The sequence below is a fragment of the Palaemon carinicauda genome, chromosome 4 (assembly GCF_036898095.1).
Source record: "Palaemon carinicauda isolate YSFRI2023 chromosome 4, ASM3689809v2, whole genome shotgun sequence".
Lineage (NCBI taxonomy): Eukaryota > Metazoa > Arthropoda > Malacostraca > Decapoda > Palaemonidae > Palaemon > Palaemon carinicauda.
This window is the reverse complement of record NC_090728.1, coordinates 31,552,888-31,574,151: the sequence shown is the minus strand read 5'-3', so window position 1 is coordinate 31,574,151 and position 21,264 is coordinate 31,552,888. Positions and strand designations below refer to the sequence as shown.

General features: G+C 46.4%; 1 protein-coding gene across 1 annotated transcript in view; it reads right to left on the bottom strand.

Moving 5' to 3' along the window:
- The window catches only part of aph-1 (gamma-secretase subunit Aph-1), a 79,423-nt gene that overhangs the window by 33,037 nt on the left and 25,122 nt on the right, over positions 1-21,264 (bottom strand). The window contains exon 3 of the mRNA XM_068372124.1: positions 10,709-10,809. Coding sequence (XP_068228225.1) covers positions 10,709-10,809 — 101 coding nt within the window. The remainder of the gene's footprint in view (positions 1-10,708; positions 10,810-21,264) is intronic.

Here is a 21,264-nt window from a genome sequence, read left to right as displayed (position 1 = left end):
GGGGGGATGCTTAACTGGTTAACAGTATAAAATCATTAATTTGGAAGCAATTTGTATTTTCCCTAACGATACAAACCTCTAGCTATTTATAATGGTATTACTTGCGGCGAAGCTGAAAGGACGAGCCATTAAAATCTAGCAAGGATTAACTACCCATTCTGCTAGTTAGTGGGGGGGGAGGTAGTTAGCTACCCTTCTCACTCACACACCAGTAACTGTGCTTCACTTTGCTTGGAGGTAGGACTTCAAAGGGGGACTAGGTTGATGGGAAAATCTGTATAAATAGCTACAAGTCTGTATAATTAGGAAACATACAAATTACTTCCAAAGTTGTCATTTGTCCCGTAACTGTACAGTAATACAAACTTGCACTATTTATAGGGGTTTACTCACCCATTAGGAGGGTGGATGTCCGACCAATCTGGCTTTTTGGCTTTACCTGTGGATTCCTTTTTTATGTACAAAAAATAAGGAAGCCCTAACACCTCGGTAAACATTGCTATGGATGGTCTGCGGCCTACGCAAGCTGTGTGTTGAGATACTAGCAATGTGACTGTCAAGGTATAAGTCATTCCGAGTACATGGGAATCAACTGAGCTTAACAAGATATTCCCAATACCACCTCGCCAGGATATGGGGACGTAACAATATTGACACAATACTCGGTTACACATGGGAGCATTGGTTTACCTGCAGTGATTGAGGTTAGCTGTGCAGACGACCTTGGATATTGATTTCCCCAAGAGAGGTGAAGATGAAGAAAAGAAAAAAGGCAGTCACTCCTTTTCATTCACTCAGACTAAAACCAGGTAATCAGTGCCTTAACCTTCTGCTACTTATCCATTAAGGACCCTGAGGTACTAAACCAGCTGTTGTACAGCCACCACAAGACCGATAGAGAACGTATCACGTCTCCTGTGGGTCAAGTCTTGAAGGTGATGGGCAGTGAAGGTTGTTTAATGCTTCCACACACCCGCTTGAAAAACCTGCGCCACAGAGTACAGTAGTTTCGTTTGAAGCCAGGGACATAGCTATGCCCCTGACATCATGTACTCTGGCTCAACGTTTTGGAGGAGGGTAAAGATTTAGCTCATGGTCAATGACTCTGCGAATCCAGGTAGAAATGGTGTTCCTTGTGATCCTCCTCATATTTCTTCCAATGCCTCAAACTCCTTACTGGATATAGGAATCGAATCAAGGATCAGGTACCCACGGATTTTGAGACTTGGTAACAAACTCAGGGACGAAGCTGAAGCTTACCTCTCCCCCTCCCCTAGAATGGACGATGACATACAAGAGACCATGAAGTTCACAGACTCTTTTAGCAGAAGCCAAAGCGAGTAGGAACACCGTCTTCCATGTGAGGTGGCGATCTGTTGCCTTGTGTAAAGCTTCGTAGAAGATCGAAGAACCCAAAACATGTTCCAAGGAGGAGGTCTCACTTCTAACTGAGGACAAGTAAGTTTGTAACTCGCGATGAGGAAGGAAAATTCTAGCAATAGGAAATGTCCCCTTCTTTCAGTTTAAAGGCAAGACTCAAAGCTGAGTAATAGCCTTTTACTGCCGAAATTGAGGGGCACATTTCCTCCCGCAAATACACAAAGAACTCCGCTATTGCTGAAATAGGGGCATCGAGTGGAGAGATACTCCTTCCACAACACCAACCACAGAAGACGTATTACTTCGCCTGGTAGACTGAGGCCGACAATCTTTGCAGATCGTCCAGATATCCTTTCCGCAACTTGTGAAAATCCTCTCTGAGTGAGAAGATGATGGATAGTCTTCAGGCGTAAAGACGTAGCGAAGCTACGCTATAGCAAACCTACGGCTTTGTGGTAAATGTTGAGATGGGGTTGTTTGAGTAGATTATGTCGTGGAGGAAGTTTTCTTCGAAGCTCTGACAGGAGTTGCAGAAGATCTGGAAACCATTCTGCGTGATGGCATAGCACAGCTATGATGGTCACAGAGATGGACCAATGTTCTGGCCTTATTGAGTACTCTTCTTATCAGACAGAACGGGGGAAAGGCGTAAACATCGATGTTGTCCCACCGTTGTTGGAATGCATCTTGCCGGGAGACCTTGGGGTCTGGGACAGGGGAGCAGTATAACGGAAGCCTGAAGTTTAGGGATGTTGCAAACAGATCCACAGTCGGAGAACCCCACACAGTCAGGACTTTGTTGGTTACTAGATGATCCAAAGACCATTCGGAGCCCACTATCTGAGTCGCTCTGCTCAAATTGTCAGAGAGCACATTCCTTTTGCTGGGAATCAAGCGAGCTGATAGTGAGACCAAGTGGACGTGGACTTCTGCCCATCTCAGTATCTCTACTGCCAGATGGGATAGGGGCTGCAAAAAAGTACCTCCTTGCTTGTTGATGTAAGCCACTACTATGGTATTGTCGCTCATCACCACCGCCGAGTGACCCGCCAGGAACTGGTGGAACTGTTGTTAAAGGGCCAGGAAGATGGCCTTCATTTCTGAGATTTATGAGTAGGTACTTTTTGAACTCTGACCAAAGGCCTAAGGTCGTGTAGTGCAGCTTGTGGGCCTCCCACCCTACTTTTGATGGGTATGAAAATATCAAGTTGGGGGGAAGAAAAAGAAGATCGACGCCCTTCAGCAGGTTCTCGAAAGCTTGACTCCAGTTGGACTAGCTGCCATTGGAGGGATCGTATCCTCAGACAGATATTGGGAACTAAATGGGCCGGAGATGATAGGTACCTGAAGAGACATAGCCATTACTGGGCTGGGAGTTCCTTTCGTCTGAGAAAAGGCCTTGCGACTTTTCTCAGCCTCACTACCCTGTCACCTGATGGAAAGGCTTTGTGCAGGTTGGTGTCTATAACACTTTTTAAATATACCAGTCTTTGAGTGGGAAGCAGGGATGACTTCTTAAGGTTTACCATAATACCCAGATCTTGGCAAAGCCCCAGAAGTTTGTCTCGGTGCTGGAGAAAGGTTACCACAGAGTCTGCTAGGATAGAGGTGATCACTCACAGGAGAGACATGCCTTGGACTTTGCTCCGCCCCCAAAGGATGGTCAGCAAAGGGGAAGCGCAGTCCTCGGCAGCGGTGGAAAAGCAGAGGAAGAGGTAAGAACAGAGTTCGCTGGCAGGGCACCAGACGACTCCTCAGACACCACTACGCCGACCATGGTCAAAGGATCCACCTTCGACACTGACGAACGTTGCAAACTAGCACCACAATGAAGCAGCTGCAGCAACATCTCCTTGAAGGGCAGGCCGGGCAAACCCAGGGATGGCCAAACCTGTAAAAAGGGAGAAAGAGATAAGGATTCCCTCGGGGAGAGCCAGGGCTGCTTCGCTAGGGGAAGCAACACCGTCTCTCGACGACCGAGGTTGTCCGGGAGTTAAATGGCCTACGCTACTACTCGAAAGATTCCCAAAGAACCGTTTGAGCAGTAAAATTCGGAGGAAGATCTGGAGACAGAAGAAGCCTTAGGTTTCTTTTGCTTTGAAGTACAGTAACTTTCTTCTTTTGCCGACGCCCAAACCTTTCCCACTATGAGGCAGATCACTCCCAGCATTCAATACACTTATTAATTTCATCTAAACACTAGCCCCTGCTGGCCGGACACAAACGGCAGGGAATAGTGTCCTCCGTGAACATAGAGGTACCACAGGAGCGGGACTCTGGACCAGGGCAGGTACGCATGGCCGGCAGGAAGGCACAACACACAAATTGAAAGAAAAAGTAAAAAAGCAACGATTACTGTAGTCCAAAAATAGGTGAGGAGGAAGAGCGGTAACAGCCATTCTCCATCCGAGCCTAAGGAAAAGTGAAGCACAATCACAGATGTGTGAGTGAGAGGGGTACCTAACTACCTCCCATTAAACCACCCCCCCCCCCTAGCGGAATGAGTAGTTAACTCTAGCGAAATTTTAATGGCTCGTCCTTTCAGCTTCACCGAAAGTAATACCCCTATAAATATGTTATTTTTATAATAAAATAAATTTTTTAATATACTTACCCGGTGATTATATAAGCTGCAGCTCTGCTGCCCGACAGAAAAACTCTACGCTCAAAATCCGCCAGCGATCGCTATGCAGGTAGGGGGTGTACTTCAACAGCGCCATCTGTCGTGCAGGTACTCAGTACTCAATGTAAACACAGAACTCAATTTTCTCCTCGGTCCACTGGGTCTCTATTGGGGAGGAAGGGAGGGTCCTTTAATATATAATCACCGGGTAAGTATATTCAAAAATTTATTTTATTATAAAAATAACATTTTTCAATATTAAACTTAGCCGGTGATTATATAAGCTGATTCACACCCTGGGGGGTGGGTAGAGACCAGCATTAATTGTTTACATTATTATGAGCTAAGGATTTTGTATTTCATTTTAGCAGTTATTCAAAATAACAAACATAAAATAAATAAGTACCTGGTAAGGAAGTCGACTTGAACAATTACTCTGCCTTTTAAGTACGTCTTCCTTACTGAGCCTCGCGATCCTCTTAGGATGCTGACAGACTCCTAGGAGCTGAAGTATCAAGGTTTGCAACCCATACTACAGGACCTCATCAAAACCTCCAATCTAGGCGCTTCTCAAGAAAAGAATTTGACCACCCGCCAAATCAACCAGGATGCGAAAGGCTTCTTAGCCTTCCGGACAACCCAAAAACAACAATAAAAACATTTCAAGAGAAAGATTAAAAAAAGGTTATGGAATTAGGGGAATGTAGTGGTTGAGCCCTCACCCACTACTGCACTCGCTGCTACGAATGGTCCCAGGGTGTAGCAGTTCTCGTAAAGAGACTGGACATCTTTAAGATAAAAAGACGCGAACACTGACTTGCTTCTCCAATAGGTTGCGTCCATTATACTCTGCAGAGATCTATTTTGTTTAAAGGCCACTGAAGTTGCGACAGCTCTAACTTCATGTGTCCTTACCTTCAGCAAAGCATGGTCTTCCTCATTCAGATGGGAATGAGCTTCTTGTATCAACAGTCTGATATAATAGGAAACTGCATTCTTTGACATAGGCAAAGAAGGTTTCTTAATAGAACACCATAAAGCTTCTGACTGTCCTCGTAAAGGTTTAGTTCGTCTTAAATAGAACTTAAGAGCTCTAACAGGGCATAAGACTCTTTCTAGTTCATTTCCAACCATATTTGAAAGGCTTGGAATATCGAACGATTTCGGCCAAGGACGAGAAGGTAGCTCGTTTTTGGCTAGAAAACCAAGCTGTAAAGAACATGTAGCCGTTTCAGATGAAAATCCAATGTTCCTGCTGAAGGCGTGAATCTCACTGACTCTTTTAGCTGTGGCTAAGCAAACCAGGAAAAGAGTCTTTAAAGTGAGATCTTTAAAGGAGGCTGATTGTAGTGGCTCGAACCTTTCTGACATAAGGAATCTTAGTACCACGTCTAAATTCCAACCAGGTGTAGCCAAACGACGTTCCTTCGTGGTCTCAAAAGACTTAAGGAGGTCCTGTAGATCTTTGTTGTTGGAAAGATCTAAGCCTCTGTGACGGAAGACTGCTGCCAACATGCTTCTGTAACCTTTGATAGTGGGAGCTGAAAGAGATCTTTCTTTCCTCAGGTATAATAGGAAGTCAGCTATTTGGGTTACAGAGGTACTGGTCGAGGATACTGATACCGACTTGCACCAGTTTCGGAAGACTTCCCACTTCGACTGGTAGACTCTAAGAGTGGATGTCCTCCTTGCTCTAGCAATCGCCCTGGCTGCCTCCTTCGAAAAGCCTCTAGCTCTAGAGAGTCTTTCGATAGTCTGAAGGCAGTCAGACGAAGAGCGTGGAGGCCTGGGTGTACCTTCTTTACGTGTGGGTGACGTAGAAGGTCCACTCTTAGAGGAAGAGTTCTGGGAACGTCCACCAGCCATTGAAGTACCTCGGTGAACCATTCTCTCGCGGGCCAGAGGGGAGCAACTAACGTCAACCTTGTCCCTTCGTGAGAGGCGAACTTCTGCAGTACCTTGTTGACAATCTTGAACGGGGGGAATGCATAAAGGTCTAGATGGGACCAATCCAGTAGAAAGGCATCTATATGAACTGCTGCTGGGTCCGGGATTGGTGAGCAATATATTGGGAGCCTCTTGGTCATCGAGGTTGCGAAGAGATCTATGGTAGGTTGGCCCCATGTGGCCCATAGTCTCTTGCACACATCCTTGTGTAGGGTCCATTCTGTTGGAATGATTTGACCCCTCCGACTGAGGCAATCCGCCATGACATTCATGTTGCCTTGGATGAACCTCGTTACTAGAGAAAGGTTTAGATCTCTTGACCAGGTGAGGAGGTCCCTTGCGATCTCGTACAACGTCATAGAATGGGTCCCTCCTTGCTTGGAGATGTACGCCAAGGCCGTGGTGTTGTCCGAGTTCACCTCCACCACTTTGCCTTGAAGGAGGGACTTGAAGCTTTTCAAGGCCAGATGAACTGCCAGTAGCTCCTTGCAGTTGATATGTAACGTTCTTTGATTCGAGTTCCAAGTTCCCGAGCATTCCCGACCGTCTAATGTCGCACCCCAGCCCGTGTCCGATGCGTCCGAGAAGAGAACGTGGTTGGGGGTCTGAACAGCCAGGGGCAGACCCTCTCTGAGGTTGATACTGTCCTTCCACCAAGTCAGTGACGACTTCATCTTCTCGGAAATGGGGATCGAGACCGCTTCTAGCGTCTTGTCCTTTTTCCAGTAAACAGCTAGGTGAAATTGAAGGGGACGGAGGTGTAGTCTCCCTAACGAAACGAACTGTTCCAGGGATGAAAGCGTCCCTATCAGACTCATCCACTGTCTGACTGAACATCGTTCCTTCTTTAGCATGTTCTGGATGCATACCTGGGCTTGACTTGTTCTGGGGGCCGACGGAAAAGCCCGAAAAGCTTGACTGTGAATCTCCATCCCTAAATACACTATAGTTTGGGATGGGACCAGTTGGGACTTTTCCATATTGACCAGGAGACCCAATTCCTTGATCAGATCTAGAGTCCACTTTAGATTCTCCAGACAGCGACGACTGGAAGAAGCTCTTAGAAGCCAGTCGTCCAAATAGAGGGAGGCTCTGATATCCGCTAAATGCAGGAATTTGGCAATATTCCTCATCAGCCTCGTAAACACAAGAGGAGCTGTGCTTAGGCCAAAGCACAGGGCTTGAAATTGGTAGACAACCTTTTCGTAAACGAATCTCAGAAAAGGTTGGGATTCTGGGTGGATGGGGACGTGAAAGTATGCGTCCCTTAGGTCTAAAGAGACCATCCAGTCTTCCTTCCTGACCGCTGCTAGAACGGACTTTGTGGTCTCCATGGCGAACGTCTGCTTTGTGACAAAGACATTCAGCGCACTGACGTCTAGCACCGGCCTCCACCCTCCTGTCTTCTTTACCACTAAGAAGAGACGGTTGTAGAAGCCCGGGGATTGATGGTCCCGGACTTTGACTACCGCTCCCTTTTCTAGTAAGAGAGACACCTCCAGCTTCAAAGCTAGTCTCTTGTCTTCCTCTCTGTACCTGGGAGAGATCGATGGGAGACGTTGCTAGAGGGGGTTTGCGTACAAACGGGATCTTGTACCCTTCTCTGAGCAACTTCACAGATTGTGCATCTGCGCCCCTTTTCTCCCAGGTCTGCCAGAAGTTCGTGAGTCTGGCTCCCACTGCTGTCTGAAGAAGGTGGCAGTCAGACTCTGCCTTTAAAGGACTTGGTACCTTTCTTCTTCCCACGTCTCCCTTCGGCACGAGCACCTCCTCTGCTGGAGGCTCTGCCACGAAAGGGCGGAACGAATCTGGACGCTGGAGTGTCCATCCTGGGTCTAGACAAGGTAGGCAAAGGGGTGGCTTTGCGGGCAGAGGACGCAACCAGGTCATGGGTGTCTTTCTGAATCAAGGAGGCAGCAATCTCCTTTATCAAGTCCTCTGGGAAAAGGCACTTTGAGAGAGGAGCAAAAAGAAGTTCCGATCTCTGACACGGTGTTACTCCAGCTGACAGGAAAGAGCAAAGGTTTTCCCGTTTCTTGAGGACCCCGGATACGAACGAAGCCGCAAGCTCACTGGATCCGTCACGTATGGCCTTGTCCATGCAGGACATAATGAGCAAGGAAGCTTCCTTGTCAGAAGGGGAGATCTTCCTGCTCAAAGCTCCCAGACACCAGTCCAAAAAGTTAAAGACCTCGAAGGCTCTAAACACACCTTTCAACAGATGGTCTAAGTCTGAAGGAGACCAACATATCTTAGAGCGTCTCATGGCTAGCCTGCGGGGAGAGTCTACTAGACTTGAGAAGTCGCCCTGGGCAGAGGCAGGAACTCCCAAGCCGAGAACTTCTCCCGTGGCAGACCAGACGCTCGATCTGGAAGAGAGTCTCGCAGGGGGAAACGTAAATGCTGTCTTCCCTAGGTTCTTTTTGGACTGCATCCAATCTCCTAAAACTCGTAAAGCTCTCTTGGACGAGCGGGCGAGGACGAGTTTCGTAAAGGCAGGCGTGGATGACTGCGTGCCTAAAGCAAACTCTGACGGAGGAGAGCGTGGAGCCGCAGACACAAACTGATCAGGATACATCTCTTTGAACAGAGCAAGAACTTTTCTAAAGTCCAAAGAGGGTTGCGTGGTCTTGGGTTCGTCGATGTCCGTATGTGGGTCGTCAATGTGTGCAGCGTCGTCATCATCAGAGAGTCCATCATCTGAAAACTGAGGAGGAAGCGGCAAAGGAGTAGGAATCGGCTGGTCAGCTGAGTCCGGCAGCACGGGTGCACGCGTGACTGAACCGGACGCAACGTCATGGAACTGTTGCCCAGTCTGTGAACTGGCAACAACCATAGCAGCGCGGGGACGCAAAGCGTCTACTCCTGACTGTCTAGTCTGCTGTGGGCGAGTAGAGGTAACCACACTGGGTTGCGGAGGTTGACGCACCGCGTCAAAACAAAACAACTTAGGCTGTTGTTGTACCTCGCGAACGTCAACGGAAGGTTCCTTGCGTCGCTGAACGTCAACATGCGGCTGGCAGGGTACACTGGAACGCATGGGTGGCGGGACTCTCACAGCTGGAGTGCGGGAGAAGGTAGCCTCAGCGTCCACCGGACGCACAACCGTGGGTGGTTGTAGGCTAGAGGTTGGTGCAGCGTCAACCTTCTCCGCACGAAAGTCCTGCATCAATGACGTTAACTGTGACTGCATGGTCTGCAGCAAAGACCACTTAGGGTCTACAGGAGCAGGTGCGGCAACAGACGGTGGTACTGCCTGATGCGGTACCGCTTTGCCTCTCTTAGGAGGTGAGCAGTCGTCAGAAGACTGCAGCGAGTCCGAACTGACCCAGTGGCTACAACTGGGCCGTTGGACTTGCGCGGAAGGGACCGACTTGCGCTTAAGAGGCCGCGAGACCTTGGTCCATGGTTTCTTACGAGAAACCTCTTCCGCAGACGAGGAATAAATGGGCTCTCTCGTCTTCGTGTGGGTGGGGTGATCTTGGGTAGATACGCCCGAAACCACGGAGGGAACGTCTGTTCGCTGATTAAAGCCTCTCGAACCCTTTGGTCGTACGACATTGCTTCTCCCCTGGGCTTGGGAGCTTGCAAGAGGTCCCGGACTGGGAGGACGACAGGCATGAACAGACGAACCCTCAAGCGCAACACTATCCACAACACTATCCACAACACTACCACTCACTTTATCACTACCCACTGCACTCTTGCACTTCAGCTCCTTGACGTCTGCCATGAGCTGGTTACGGTCACTAGCCAAGGACTCGACTCTCACCCAGAGCCTGGATGGCACGCATCATATCTGCCATCGAAGGTTGATGAGTGCTAGAAGGGGGATCAGGAGCAACCACTACAGGGGAAGGAATAGGTTGTGGGGCATGAGGAGAGGAAAATTCAACGGAGCGAGATGAACTTCTCCTGACTCTATCTCTCTCTAGCCTACGTGTATATTTCTGGAATTCAATAAAATCGAATTCCGAAAGCCCAACGCATTCCTCACATCGATCTTCCAATTGACAGGTTTTATCCCGACAATTGGAACAAACAGTGTGAGGATCGATAGAGGCCTTTGGAAGACGCCTTGAACAGTCCCTAGCATTACACTTCCTGAATTTAGGGACTTGAGAAGGGTCAGCCATTTTGAATTAGTCAAAGGGGAATTCAAAAACTATCCAAAGTCGTCAACAAATAATCCGATATCAACAAAAGAATGCAAGGATGTATTGAAGATAACGTCTGCAAAGCGAAAGCTCAAAACTAGAAATGTGTACTTCACCAAAAATATGTGAAAACCAATCCAGTAAGCAACAGCGAATTTAGTAGGTCTTGCCGGTGGCACGACAGAGAGAAAATTGAGTTCTGTGTTTACATTGAGTACTGAGTACCTGCACGACAGATGGCGCTGTTGAAGTACACCCCCTACCTGCATAGCGATCGCTGGCGGATTTTGAGCGTAGAGTTTTTCTGTCGGGCAGCAGAGCTGCAGCTTATATAATCACCGGCTAAGTTTAATATTGAAAAAGCGTAGATTTGTATTATAGTTACGGAACTAGTAATGCAAGCAAGTACTGTATCAGCAGTGTCTATCTGCAACTTAGAAGGTGCAAAATTGTACAGTATATGTCAACATATTCACAGTAACATTATCAGACACACAATATCTCAGTACTAAATAAGTGTATGCAAAATAGATGACACAGATAAAGACACTGGGACATTTCCAATCACAATTTGAAGTAAAATCAAAATGAAATGCCTTACCATAAGCCAAGATGTTCTTATTTTCAACAATCTGCATATTGCCATCACTGACTTTCTTCAAGCCTCCCTCTGCTTTCTGAATGAGCAGGTACCACAAGAACCTGAAAATAAATAACAATCATATAATGCAACTTATAAATGGGTACATGAACAAATACTGTACTTTTAACCCTTTTACCCCCAAAGGACGTACTGGTACGTTTCACAAAACTCATCCATTTACCCCCATGGACGTACCGGTACGTCCTTGCAAAAAAAAGCTATAATTTTTTTTTTTCATATTTTTGATAATTTTTTGAGAAAATTCAGGCATTTTCCAAGAGAATGAAACCAACCTGACCTCCCTATGACAAAAATTAAGGCTGTAAGAGCAATTCAAAATAATATACTGCAAAATGTGCTGGGGAAAAAATAACCCCTTGGGGGTTAAGGATTGGAAATTTCCAAAGAGCCTAGGGGTAAAAGGGTTAATTTGGTAAAAGCTTATGAAATTCTAAGGATTATCAGCTAACCTCCATTAAAAACATAAGACTAAATCAAGTACAGTGGAACCTCTACACACGATCGTATCTACATCCGAATTTTCCAACATCCGAAGTAAAATTCGAGCAAATTTTTGACTCTACACCCGAATTTTATTTCGACACACGAAGTAGCAATTTTCGTCGTACCGGTTGTATCCGAATTTTTCGACACGCGAAGTACAATTCGAACACGTTCCGACTCTACACCCGAATGTTTTTTTCGACACCCGAAGTAAACAATACTCGTACGCGTAGTCGGTGCTCATAGCGCCTGAAGTGTTTTTTATTTCCGCCGATAGAAGGCAGCACATCGACCTCGGAGGGACGCTCAATTAGCGCGGCTTGGGTCAGTCCTCTGTTCTCGCCGGCTTCGTGTGGTTGTGCTCTTTGCGTTGTGATATTAACTGTGAATTAATCGTGATTTTTTACGTGCATCCATTAACGATAATTTACGTAAATCATGGGTCCAAAAAGGCTTAGTTTTGCCAGTGGTAGTGGTAGTGGTGAGAAAAGGAAGAAGGAAATGCTTTCTATAGAAATTAAGCAGGAAATTATTGAAAAACATGAGCGTGGCATCCGCGTGACTGAACTTGCTAAACAGTATGGCCGTAATATGTCGACGATCTCGACAATCCTTAAACAGAAGGAAGCTATTAAAGCAGTGAAACCTTCTAAGGGGATCACTATAATTTCCAAACGCCGTACCCCTATCATAGAAGAGATGGAACGACTTCTACTAGTGTGGATTAAGGATAGAGAGATCGTTGGCGACACCATCACCGAAACAGTCATCTGCGAGAAGGCGCACGCCATCTTTACGGACTTGAAGGAGGAGAGCTCTGTGGGTGATGCTGGGGAGAGTTCAACCGAGCCTTCCTTAGATGATTTCAAGGCATCTCGTGGCTGGTTCGAGAAATTTAAGAAACGGTCCGGGATTCATTCAGTTGTTCGCCACGGAGAGGCTGCTAGTGCGGACACAAAGGCTGCAACTGACTTTGTTAAGAAATTCGAAAATATCGTAAAGGAAGAAGGCTACGTAGAGCAGCAGGTGTTCAATTGTGATGAAACCGGGCTGTTTTGGAAGAAGATGCCGAGTCGAACCTACATCACTGCTGAAGAGAAGAAATTGCCTGGGCATAAGCCAATGAAGGATCGGTTGACTCTTGCTCTATGTGCCAACGCTAGCGGGGACTTTAAAGTTAAGCCCTTGCTTGTTTACCATTCAGAGAACCCTAGGGCCTTTAAAGCACACAACGTCGATAAGGATCAGCTTCATGTTTTCTGGCGATCCAACTCGAAGGCCTGGGTCACTAGGCAATTCTTTGTGCAATGGGTAAACCAAGTTTTCGGTCCTTCTGTGAAGAAGTATCTTCATGAGCAGAAATTGCCTTTAAAGTGCCTGCTATGCCTTGACAATGCACCCGCTCACCCCCCCGGACTTGAAGATGATATCTTCGATGAATTCAAGTTCATAAAGGTGCTGTATCTTCCACCAAATACCACCTCTATCCTCCAGCCCATGGACCAGCAAGTCATCTCTAATTTTAAGAAGCTGTACACCAAGCACTTATTCAAGCAGTGCTTTAATGTCACGCAAAGCACCAACTTAACTTTGCGTGAATTTTGGAGGGGCCACTTCAATATCGTGCACTGCTTAAAGATCATTGATCAGGCTTGGGTGGGATTAACTCGACGGACCCTCAATTCTGCATGGAAGAAGCTGTGGCCTGATGCAGTTTCTCCCCGAGATTTCGAGGGTTTTAACCCCGAACCTGATCCCGTGGTCGGTGCAGCGGAAGCCGTAGAGGAAATCGTCTCCCTTGGCAAGTCCATGGGTCTGGAGGTCGACGCAGATGACGTTACGGAACTCGTCGCCGAACATCACGACGAACTGACGACGGATGAGCTCAAGGAACTCCATGCTATGTCGGAGCACATGAGTGATGACGAGGAAGAGAGCGAGGAGGTAGAACATGTGTTAGGTTCAGCGCAAATAAAAGAGGTGTTAGGAAAATATCAAGACGTGGTCGACTTCATCGACAAATACCATCCAAAGAAATTGCAGGTTTGTCGTGTAGTTTCTCAATTCGATGATGTTTGCCTAACGCACTTTCGAAACATTCTGAAAAGCCGTACGAAGCAATTATCTATCGATGCTTTCTTTAAAAAAACTGCGAAGCGAACTCGCGATGAAGAGGATGTAAGTGAACCGAAGAAAACGGCAAAGAGTGAAGAGGAAGAAAGTGAAACACAGAAAACGGAAAAGAGTGAAGCAAAAGAAATTCAGTCAATTTTAAATGTAAGTGATAGTGATTAAAATTACGTAATCATCAAAAAGAAAAAAAGAAAATGTAAAAAAAAATATAAAATATAAAAATAAAAAAAAAATAAGCTAAGTTATGTTAAAGTTCACTTAGTGTAAGTTAGAATAAGTTACGGTAGTGTTACGTTTATCGTAGTTAACCTCTCTACCTCCTCGCCGTCCGTCCGTCTCCTCTCTCCTCTCTGCGTAGCGAAGACGAACAACACCTGCGCTGGAGTTTCTAAGGTAAAGTGACGCTAAAAACCCGTTTCTTATTTATCATTTTTTGCTAATTCTTCTTATTTACATGTCTATTCTTCTTATTTACATGTCTATTATCTAATTTAGTGTTCATTATTCTCATGGGAAAATTATGTGTAGTAGTTTATTAAGAAGTTATCATAGGTTTTTGGGCTCAACCACGGATTAATCCTATTTCAATGTACAGTATTCTTATGGGAAAATTCGTTTCGACATCCGATCAATTTCTACATCCGAAGTTGGTTCTGGAACGGATTAAATTCGTATGTAGAGGTTCCACTGTAGTAGTAAAAAAAATAAACTTTAGACATAAATCAAATTTTTCTCCTACCGTATTTATTAAAAGAAGTTACAAAGAAAATAAATGATGATATCAACATTCCCTGCGATCATGATAACCAGTGTTTGTTGGGAGCTATGTGTGTTAATTGTCTTACGACCACTTATAATAAAGTGGGTAAAAGTGAAAATGATACCATGTGCCCACCAATGGAAAAGACTATAACCGTCAAAGACCACTCTCCTTGGTTTGATGGAGAGACTTCAGTGGAAAAGAGGGAAAAAAGGCATAAAGAAAGAAAGTGGAATCGGTTAAAAACTGAAAATACATGGGTAGAGTACAAAACTGCTGTGTGTCAATGAGTACAAAACTGCTGTGTCAATACAACAACCTACTAAGAAGGAAAAAAGTGAATACTATAAGAGAAAGATCCGCAAAGCAGCAACAGACAAATGTTATATCCTCTCCTTAATGATATAACGGTAAATCTAAATGAAAAGAAGCTACCTGATGGATACAGTGACCGGGAACTAGCAAATAATTTTATAGCATTCTTTAAAACAAAATTGAAAATATAACCAGGTCATTTGTAAATATTCAACATCAGAATAATGATACACCTGACAGATAAAATTAATGACATTTAACAACACAAGACGACATCACCAGGATTATAACAAGAGCAAAGAAAACAAACTGCACGATCGATCCTATGCCAATATCTGAAGTAATTGGAGAGGAAACTTTTCTAGTCTAGCCAAAATAATAATGACAGCAGCAATTGCAAGATTGAAGAAAGTAAGTTTCCCAAATCTGAGAAAATGGCTATAGTCACACCAGTTCTGAAAAGTGCTCTGGACAACCAGGAATTAAGCTCATATAGACCTATTTCGAATCTATACTCTGTTTCAAAAGTGCTTTGAATACGAAATTCTTGAACAACTAGTCAGTCACTTAGAAGTAATAGAAACTTTGCCTGACAACCAATCTGCTTACAGAAAACTACAGAGACAGCCATCTGCTCTGTTGTAAATGATATGCTGGAAATGATGGCTGAAAATATGTTATTTTTATTAATAAAATAAATTTTTGAATATACTTACCCGATAATCATGTAGCTGTCAACTCCGTTGCCCGACAGAATTCTATGGAGGGATACGCCAGCTATCACAATACTAGAAGGGGGTGTATTTACCAGCGCCACCTGTGGCCAGGTACTCAAGTACTTCTTGTTGACACCTCCTCAATTATTCCTCGGTCCACTGGTTCTCTATGGGGAGGAAGGGAGGGTCGATTAAATCATGATTATCGGGTAAGTATATTCAAAAATTTATTTTATTAATAAAAATAACATTTTTCAATATTAAACTTACCCGATAATCATGTAGCTGATTCACACCCAGGGGGGTGGGTGAAAAACCAGTGTACAAGACTAAAGGATAGCTAAGTATCCCGTATTTCATATAATCAGTTATCCACAATAACAATGAAATAATAAGTACCTGGTAAGGAAGTCGACTTGAACCGTTACTCTGCCTTTAATAAGATCGTCTTCCTTACTGAGCGCAGCGTTCCTCTTGGGAGGCTGAATCAACTCAAAGGTGCTAAAGTATACAGGGCTGCAACCCATACTAAAGGACCTCATCACAACCTTTAACCTCGGCGCTTCTCAAGAAAGAATTGACCACCCGCCAAATCAACAAGGATGTGGAAGGCTTCTTAGCCGACCGTACAACCCATAAAAAGTATTCAAGAGAAAGGTTAAAAAGTTATGGGATTATGGGAATGTAGTGGCTGAGCCCTCGCCTACTACTGCATTCGTTGCTACGAATGGTCCCAGGGTGTAGCAGTACTCGTAAAGAGACTGGACATCTTTGAGATAGAATGATGCGAACACTGACTTGCTTCTCCAATAGGTTGCATCCATAACACTCTGCAGAGAACGGTTCTGTTTGAAGGCCACTGAAGTAGCCACAGCTCTCACTTCATGTGTCCTTACCTTCAGCAAAGCAAGGTCTTCTTCCTTCAGATGAGAATTTGCTTCTCTAATCAGAAGCCTGATGTAGTAAGAAACTGCGTTCTTAGACATTGGTAGAGAAGGCTTCTTGATAGCACACCATAAGGCTTCTGATTGTCCTCGTAATGGTTTTGACCTTCTTAGATAGTACTTAAGAGCTCTAACTGGGCAAAGTACTCTCTCCAGTTCGTTCCCCACCATGTTGGACAGGCTTGGGATCTCGAACGACTTAGGCCAAGGACGGGAAGGAAGCTCGTTTTTAGCCAAAAAACCGAGCTGCAAGGAACATGTAGCCGTTTCAGATGTGAAACCTATGTTCCTGCTGAAGGCGTGGATCTCACTTACTCTTTTACCTGTTGCTAAGCACACGAGGAAAAGAGTTTTTAATGTGAGGTCCTTAAAAGAGGCTGATTGGAGCGGTTCAAATCCTGATGACATTAGGAACCTTAGGACCACGTCTAGATTCCAGCCTGGAGTGGACAACCGACGTTCCTTTGAGGTCTCAAAAGACCTAAGGAGGTCCTGTAGATCTTTGTTGGAGGAAAGATCCAAGCCTCTGTGGCGGAAAACCGCTGCCAACATACTTCTGTAACCCTTGATCGTAGGAGCTGATAGGGATCTTACGTTCCTTAGATGTAACAGGAAGTCAGCAATCTGGGTTACAGTGGTACTGGTTGAGGAAACTGCATTGGCCTTGCACCAGCTTCGGAAGACTTCCCATTTAGACTGATAGACTCTGAGAGTGGATGTCGTCCTTGCTCTGGCAATCGCTCTGGCTGCCTCCTTCGAAAAGCCTCTAGCTCTTGAGAGTCTTTCGATAGTCTGAAGGCAGTCAGACGAAGAGCGTGGAGGTTTGGGTGTACCTTCTTTACGTGAGGTTGACGCAGAAGGTCCACTCTTAGAGGAAGAGTCCTGGGAACGTCGACCAGCCATTGCAGTACCTCGGTGAACCATTCTCTCGCGGGCCAGAGGGGAGCAACCAACGTCAGCCGTGTCCCTTTGTGAGAGGCGAACTTCTGAAGTACCCTGTTGACAATCTTGAACGGCGGGAATGCATACAGGTCGAGATGGGACCAATCCAGCAGAAAGGCATCCACGCGAACTGCTGCTGGGTCTGGAATCGGAGAACAATACAAGAGGAGCCTCTTGGTCATCGAGGTAGCGAATAGATCTATGGTTGGCTGACCCCACAGGGCCCAAAGTCTGCTGCAAACATTCTTGTGAAGGGTCCACTCTGTGGGGAAGACCTGACCCTTCCGGCTGAGGCGATCTGCCATGACATTCATATCGCCCTGAATGAGCCTCGTTACCAGCGTGAGCTTTCGATCTTTTGACCAAATGAGGAGGTCCCTTGCGATCTCGAACAACTTCCTCGAATGAGTCCCTCCCTGCTTGGAGATGTAAGCCAAGGCTGTGGTGTTGTCGGAGTTCACCTCCACCACCTTGTTTAGCTGGAGGGACTTGAAGTTTATCAAGGCCAGATGAACTGCCAACAACTCCTTGCAATAGATGTGAAGTGTCCTTTGCTCCTGATTCCATGTTCCCGAGCATTCCTGTCCGTCCAGTGTCGCACCCCAGCCCGTGTCCGATGCGTCCGAGAAGAGACGGTGGTCGGGGGTCTGAACAGCCAAAGGTAGACCTTCCTTGAGAAGAATGCTGTTCTTCCACCACGTTAGAGTAGACCTCATCTCTTCGGAAACAGGAACTGAGACCGTCTCTAGCGTCATGTCCTTTATCCAGTGAGCAGCTAGATGATACTGAAGGGGGCGGAGGTGGAGTCTCCCTAACTCGATGAACAGGGCCAGCGATGAAAGTGTCCCTGTTAGACTCATCCACTGCCTGACTAAGCATCGGTTCCTTCTCAGCATGCTCTGGATGCATTCTAGGGCTTGGAAGATCCTTGGGGCCGACGGACAAGTCCGAAAAGCTCGACTCTGAAGATCCCCCAAGGAGACAATGGTCTGGGATGGAACGAGCTGAGACTCCTCAAAATTGACCAGGAGGCCCAGTTCCTTGGTCAGATCCATAGTCCATTTGAAAATCTCCAGACAGCGACGACTTGTGGGAGCTCTTAAAAGCCAGTCGTCTGACGGAGCCGGACACAAGATCATGATACTGCTGCACAGTCTGTAAACTGTCAATCATGGGCAAGCGAGGAAGTACAGTGACAACCCGAATCTGTCTAGACTGTCTGGGTCGTACAGACAACTCCTTAACGGGTTGCTGAGGTTGCCGCACTGCGTCACAACAAGTCACTTCTGTTGGTTGTTGAACGTCTTCCCCGTGACACATTGACTCCGTAAACAAAAAATCCTCTAACAAGGACTAAGCTTGGACTGCATGTCATGCAACACAGCTCAAGGTCTATGGGAGCAGGTGTGGTAACAGACGGGATTAGCGACTGAAGTGGAACCATTACCTTCCCTGTAAGCATGTTATGCTTAAATAAAAGTCCATAAGAGGTTATGCAGCTAAAGGCTCCCTCCAAATGACAGAGTCCTCAAGGGAATATCAGAAGGAGGGAGAAAAGAACTTTCTCATCTACAGGGACCTTATCCTAGAAAAGCTAAGTTCTCTGAGTGAGGGTTCACTGGTGCAAAAGCAGCAGACTAGAAGGCAACGTTATGAAACTGCTTGACAGTCTAGTGAGTTGGCAACAACCCAAGATGTGTTGAGAAGCATGCGGTAAGGTATGCAGAGCATGATGTATGCAGAGTATGCTGTATGCAGAGCATGCTGTATGTAGAGCATGTTGTATGCAGAGCATGCTGAATGCAGAGCATGCTGTATGCAGAGCATGTTGTATGCAGAGCATGCTGAATGCAGAGCATGCTGTATGCTGAGCATGTAGTAAGCAGAGCCTGCTGTAAGCAGAGCCTGCTGTAAGGAAAGCAGAGCGTGTGCATGGCGTTTAACATTTCTCAGAAATTCCATGACCAGTGCTAGAGTGCTTTATGCATGCTTGCATGGGGTTTAAACCATGGTATGAAAATGGAGGTAAGGTATGCTGAACAGCAGAGTCAGAACGAGCTGGAACAACAATAGTTGTGGTTTCCTCTTCAAGACTCCGTTGAGGGAACACCTGAGGCTCAGTCTGCAAAGGCTGAATAAAAGACAAGCAGAAGGAAGGCGCATGGGTGGAGGAGGCTGACTCCTAGCATGAGTGGTTGAACCCAAGGGTTGCGCTTGCTGAGCGGTTGGCGGAAGCGGAGTAGCAAGTTCCAGTTCCTGTGGTGTGAGCGGAGCGCGATGAGGAAGAGGCTGCGCAGAACAAGGTAAATGTCTCGCAAGCTGAGGCTCCTGAGGCGCAAGGCTAAGGTGTTGTGGTGCTTGCCTTGTGGAGGGTTGAGCTCGCTGCAGCGAGAGCTGAGGAGACTGACTCATGGACGGGAGAGGTTGTTGTACCTCAACCGAGTGTTGCATCACTGGTGGAGCAGCAAGTGGAGGCGGAGGAAGAGAGGTATAATCCTCCTGATCCCATTGTAAAGGTTGCCTTAAGGAAGGCGGAGGCTGAACACCACAGGGAACAGCAAACTCAGCACGTGGCTCAACATCGTACGCCTGGCAGGTGGTACTGCGATCAGGCGGAGCGAGCGTAGGCGGAGGGAGTGTAGGCGGAGGCGGAGGAGTAACACTCTCAGCCCGACACTCACGCATTAAGTCCGAAAGCTGTGCTTGCATGGACTGTAGTAGAGTCCACAACATCGTACGCCTGGCAGGTGGTACTGCGATCAGGCGGAGCGAGTGTAGGTGGAGGGAGTGTAGGCGGAGGCGGAGGAGCAACACTCTCAGCCCGACACTCACGCATCAAGTCCGAAAGCTGTGCTTGCATGGACTGTAGTAGAGTCCACAACATCGTACGCCTGGCAGATGGTACTGCGATCAGGCGGAGCGAGTGTAGGTGGAGGGAGTGTAGGCGGAGGCGGAGGAGCAACACTCTCAGCCCGACACTCACGCATCAAGTCCGAAAGCTGTGCTTGCATGGACTGTAGTAGAGTTCACAACATCGTACGCCTGGCAGGTGGTACTGCGATCAGGCGGAGCGATCATAGGCGGGGGGGAGTGTAGGCGGAGGCGGAGGCGCAACACTCTCAGCCCGACACTCACGCATCAAGACCGAAAGTTGTGACTGTATGGACTGCAGTAGAGTCAACTTGGGGTCGGCAGACACTAAGGTCTGCTGAGGTAAAGCCTTAACAGCAGAGATCTGTTGCGGCAGAACCTTACTCCTCTTAGGTGGAGTGTAATCAACTGATGACTGAGGAGAGTCAGAGCTAACCCAATGACTGCATTCGGGTTGTGAACTTTAACTTCGTACGTCTGGCATAGGTCTGGACTTAACGTTTAAGAGGTCTTGAGACCTGAGACCAGCGTTACTCTGCCTTTATTTTCTCCCCTAATCTCTTCTGCAGACGAGCAAAAAAAAAAAGGGCTCAATCGTCTGCGGGTGGGAGTGACGGTCTCGGTAAGACACGCCCACAACCACCGAGGATACTTCTGTGCGCCGATCAAGGCCTGCTGAACCCTTATGCCCTTCGACATTGCTTCTCCCCTGGGCTTGGGAGCTTGCAAGAGGTCCCGGACTGGGAGGACGACTGGCGCGCACAAAAGTACCCTCACGCACTAATCACTTATCACTTTGATTTCTGTTTGCACTTATTTCACTGAACTCGAAACTTTAAGTGGTTTGTACCTGAAATACGCAATTCTATCCTTTCTCAAAGTTAGTAATTGCGAAAACAGAATTACAATGTAACAGAAAAATCTAATGAAAGATAATTCAGTGGCTGGAAAGAGACTAAACACTAGATCACTCTAGAAACGTTTAGTTTCTTCCCCTAAAGAGACTAGGGAGAAGAGCAAAAACGATAACGACGTTACTCGTACGCCTGGCAGGCTTGAATGAAACGTTTATCCTCTTTCTCCCTCCGTCTCTATCTCTCTCTCTCTCTCTCTCTCTTGACTTAGAACCTGAGAGAAGAGCCCAATCATATATATCGTTAAAACATATTATTGTTAAAGGAAAAAACTGAAAAGTTCCTTTATTAGGATCAAAACCATTAAGTTAAGAAAGAATGAACAAAACGCTAGACACGGTTACTCTTACTGCAACGTGAAACCGTGAACATTCTTTCTCTATCGTAACGATAGAGTGCAAGTTGAACGTTCTGA